Raw genomic sequence first — 4,693 nt, 5'->3', positions numbered from 1 at the left:
AACAAGAAACTAGTCTCATGTGATATACCTAGTCAATAGGTTATATACTTGTCAATAGGTACATAACATCAGAAAAGTGTAAATAAATACAAAGAAAAACTGAAACTAGTTCCCAAACTCTGGAGTCTATCAGAATCAACTTAGGAGCTTTTAAAAATACATTCCTTGGGCTCTACCACTAGACCTATTGGATCAGAATCTCCATAGCTGGACCAGGATAGCTTAAGGGAAAAAAAAAAAGGCTGTTCCTCAGATGATTCAGACATATCAATGTTCTAGCCAAACAATGACATAGTTATATATGCATACAACTTAAAACAAATACAAAAACATTAACTACCATTCCACTATAAATACAAATATAGAAGAATTAGCCCATGCCCTCTTATACGTTGCTCATTAGGATAAATTTCTTTTTATTGGCATCCTTATTTTTCACTTTCTCAAGAGCAGAATACCAAACAAACACTTGCAAATCTCCTTAGAGAATATAATATGGCTAAACTCTCAGTCTCTTCATAATTCTGAAATGACTAGCACCAAATTATACAAGAGACAGACTAGACTAAACACATACTTAAAAGCAAGTAAAACAAAGGAACCAAAATTACTGGGAAAGTTTAGCTCAACAGAACTTAACTATATTGCAATTAGAAAACCTATACAAAAGCAATTTCAATTTCAGTACACACACAAGTTTTCTGTTTTAAGCCTTAGTTTTTTTTTTGTTTTTTGTTTTTAAATAATATCTGTGGCGAGGGTATACTCTCTTCAGTGTTGGGGCACTGAAATAGACCAAATGGAACAGAAAAACCAGTATCAATTATTTCACAAATATTTACTGAATACCTACTATGTGTCAGGCAATGTTCTAGGCAACAGCATAATTAGTAAGAATAGGCAATCAGACGTTGGATACAGCACTAAACAAAACAAAGTCCCATTCCTCATAAAATATATTCAGCATTGTATATCAGTTCTATGATATAACCACCATAGCAGCAAAAAAGGGGGGGGGAAGTCTGATTGCTAAGCAACAAACTCCCCTTTACATTGTGTATTTTCATTGTTTAGGTTAAGACATCATTAAGTAAGGGCCAAATTGTATTTCATAGCAAAATTAAACAAGATTTTAGCTTTTAATGCCATTAGCAAAAGTCACAGGAACAAATAGCTTTAGAGGTTGATAAGATCTCAGGGGTTTTATTCCATCACTTTACAAATTAAATTAAGGCTCACAGGAGTTACTTGCTTAAGGCCACATAACCAACTAAACAAGAAAGAAAAGTTCATTTTTCAGGTTAATATGTGTTCACAATTGTAATTACATATATTTCATATACATACACTCTATGTTTGTTGGACCATGTTAAAATCAAGAATTTTACTGCTTATGCTAATAGGTTTGAAAGGAAGCACATGGATTCATGAAATTCATAAAACAATTCTTTTTCAATTTTATATTAGTAAAAAACTTAATTCTTTTAATTAGACTTTAACTCTGAGATATGACATAGAACTGTTAATGTTGCTTTCACCCTTAACCTCCTTTTCCTTTTTTTAAACACCCACTCCCCCTCCCCATTAAGTATTAATAGGCTGCAAAATAAATTAAAGTTGATACTAGATAAGAGAAATAGCTAAAAACCAAGAATCCATAAACTAATTAAAGTACTCTGGAATAATTAAAAATGTGGCAGTAAGGTCAAAAATCAATGTGATAAATATTTTCAAACTAAATAGTAACAGTTAATAACTATTAAGTGTTATTACACACCAGGAACTGTTCTAAGTGTTTTACTTGTACTAACTCATTTGTTTATCATAACAACCATTGGAAGTTGGTGGTGTAATTATTCCCAGCTTATATAATGACACATAGATTAAATAACAGACCATCTGGCCCTACAGATCAAGCTCTTAGCCACTTTGTTAAAGGCTCAACCTAGACATCTACATTTGGATAGAATTCTCCATATCTCAGGGGAAAGGGTTGCCAAAATACCTAATCTGCTTAGATATGAAAAATATCTGTCTATTTTTCCGGGCTCTGCTTCATTTAGACCTGGGTAAACCATCAAGCACTTTGACATTTGAACTTATTTGTTTAAAAGTAATTTGGATACAGAAAGTTCACTGCGTTATTTTTGCAACTTTTCTATGGGATTAAATTTTTCCCAAAATAAATTTTAAAAAGGAATTTTGACCATGAGGATTGAATAATGAATATAAATTAATTCCTTAATAAATAGTTCCTATAGTGTAAGTGCTACATGAGAACAGAACAGAATCCTTTTCAAAGGTATCTTAATGGTTATAGCAGATATTTTAAGTTAAAGTATAATGAAATTACCTTTTGGTTTTTCTAAAACTCTCTGACATGTTTCTTTGACTTTGGTAAAGAGTTCAGAACCTGCCAACTTTTTAGAAATTCCAACTCTCAGCAATACAGCTCCAGGTGTGAATTTTAAGAGTGCAGCCCCAGGCTCTCGTGGTTCTTTTGGATGCTTTGGCATAAGACCAGACCAATCCACATCTATCACATCTAATGGATCTGTAAAAAGTCAAAGAATAGGATTTTTTAATACTAAGAAATAGCAGTCTTGTTGTCTACACAGAAATATAAATCAAGCAAACACAGAAAACATTAAATGACAAGTACTTTAAACCAAAAATGTCATATTTTAAAAATGAAAGTTTTCCTATAAACTAATATTTAGAATCAAAGGACGCTTACAAATAAAAAAAATCACAAAAGAAAACAGGTAAGTTAACTCACCCCTACAAATAACTTATTTAAATTACATGGGAGATCCCCAATGAAAGAATTCCATTATTTCACCAAGATTAGGTCTGATGTTTTGAAATTTGGTACTAGAATCCTTTCAAGGATTATATATAGGAGTATATTTAGTTTGCATTCATGCACACACACATACATTTTAATTTTTAAGAGCAATTTATTATAAAATGCCTTTAAGAATCAGACAGTCGCACACATACATTTTAATTTTTAAGAGCAATTTATTATAAAATGCCTTTAAGAATCAGACAGTGACTATCACATTAATACTGAGAATTAATAATCCATCCATTTAGAAGGAACAGTTGAAGAAGTAATGCTCTACTTAGAAATACCTAATACCAGAAAATAATGAAGATAGCAACCATACATACCTTCTACATTAGTAGATAAAATTGTAAAATATAAAAACAAATTAAATCAAAGTAAAAATTTAATATTTTACATTTCCAAACAAAGACCTTTACTATGATTAAAAAAATGAAAATAAAAACAACCCCCACCGTTAGTAACTATCAGAAACTAATTGTGATGATTTAACAGGAATGTCAAGGGATAGATATATGCATCATGGTATAATTACTACAGTGAGCTATGGCAATGTACAAAGTATTATAAATCAGAATAATTACTGAATTTAGAAAACTGATAGCAAGAGGTATATAAATAATGTTCAAATATAATTTCAACTATTGTAAATTTTTGTTTAAAAAGTTGGTTTGTAGTACCACATTTGTGAAGCTCTGTATCATATACCTACCATGTAGAACACTGCTAGGCAATCAATATTTGGTTAGATTCCGGGTCACATAATATGAATCTTAAACTCTGGAAAGGAAATCTTAAAATTTTGCTATTTTAAATGAGGTCTTTTCTAATTCAAATACAAAGTCTACTTAAAAATGAGTAGATGTATAGACTATAATTTACATTTTACTGGCCTTTCAACCTTAATTAAAATACAGAGGGGAAAATCCTAAGGGTCTCATATCAATTCTGACAGCACAAAAAGGAATAAAGAATACTTTAATACTATAAATCAGATAATTTTTATGTTCAACCACCTCTGCGAATGATTACCTGGCATCTTTTCCTCATCCTGTTGGTCCTCCCTCTTTTCTGCATCACCTGCCAGAATTTCATCTAGTTCATCATCACTGATTGGCTCGTATCCTTCTCCAGCACCAGAGCCTAATGAATGTGCATCATCTAACTTGGATTCATCATCTCCTGCTAAATAGACAAATTAATTCCAAGTCTAAGACAGTATTAAAGGAAAGCAATGTGCAAGTCCAACCAAAAGGTAGAGACTGTGCACACTAAAATAATGTGAAAAGCATTTTTTTCATCAGAAAACCACTTCTTAATTATTGAACACTTGATAATATCAAAAGAAAAGTGAAAAATAAAATTTAGTACGGAAATTTGATTTTCATGGCAAGAATACAATATGGACAGCAATATCAGAACAGGTTAGAAAATTACAATTAAAATGAGAAATAAAAACTACCACTAACATGTTAATGTTGACTGTGTATTTTGTGATAGTTTTTGACAATAAAACTTTAACACTGAGACAAATCCACTAACTTCAAAAGGTTGCAGGAATTCCTTTACCTAAATACTCATAAACTCATTAATTTAAAAAAATCTTGCAAACTTATTTTAATTCTCCCCCTATCTCCCAATTCCTCTTCCCTATCCCAATGTTTTCCTTTAATTAGTGGATACAAGTTTTAGAAGAATGCTGTAATACAATTTAAAGATATTTTTGTTAGTACCACTAGTGGACATTCTATTTCTTTATTTTACCAACTTTTCTCAACATCTAGGCTAAACTTTATTTCCTGGTGACTTAGTTGTGATCTTGATCCTAAAATTACACAGTAT

At 31.0% G+C, this 4,693-nt stretch overlaps 1 protein-coding gene across 3 annotated transcripts in view; it reads right to left on the bottom strand.

The window, feature by feature from the left end:
- Nucleotides 1–4,693, bottom strand: part of ZC3H13 (zinc finger CCCH-type containing 13) — a 101,385-nt gene that overhangs the window by 9,924 nt on the left and 86,768 nt on the right. Inside the window, exons 15-16 of one of the 3 annotated variants that reach the window (XM_008574440.1) lie at nt 3,884–4,036; nt 2,354–2,554 (exon numbers count right to left, since the gene is read on the bottom strand). In XM_008574440.1, the coding sequence (XP_008572662.1) occupies nt 2,354–2,554; nt 3,884–4,036 (354 nt within the window). Of the gene's footprint in view, nt 1–2,333; nt 2,555–3,883; nt 4,037–4,693 lie in introns of those variants that run through there. The other 2 variants (XM_008574441.1, XM_008574442.1) reach the window with 2 other exon arrangements.

Source organism: Galeopterus variegatus, unplaced genomic scaffold (genome assembly GCF_000696425.1).
Source record: "Galeopterus variegatus unplaced genomic scaffold, G_variegatus-3.0.2 Scaffold1049, whole genome shotgun sequence".
Taxonomy (NCBI): domain Eukaryota; kingdom Metazoa; phylum Chordata; class Mammalia; order Dermoptera; family Cynocephalidae; genus Galeopterus; species Galeopterus variegatus.
Note: the sequence above shows the minus strand (reverse complement) of the source record. Positions and strands in the feature narration are given on the sequence as shown.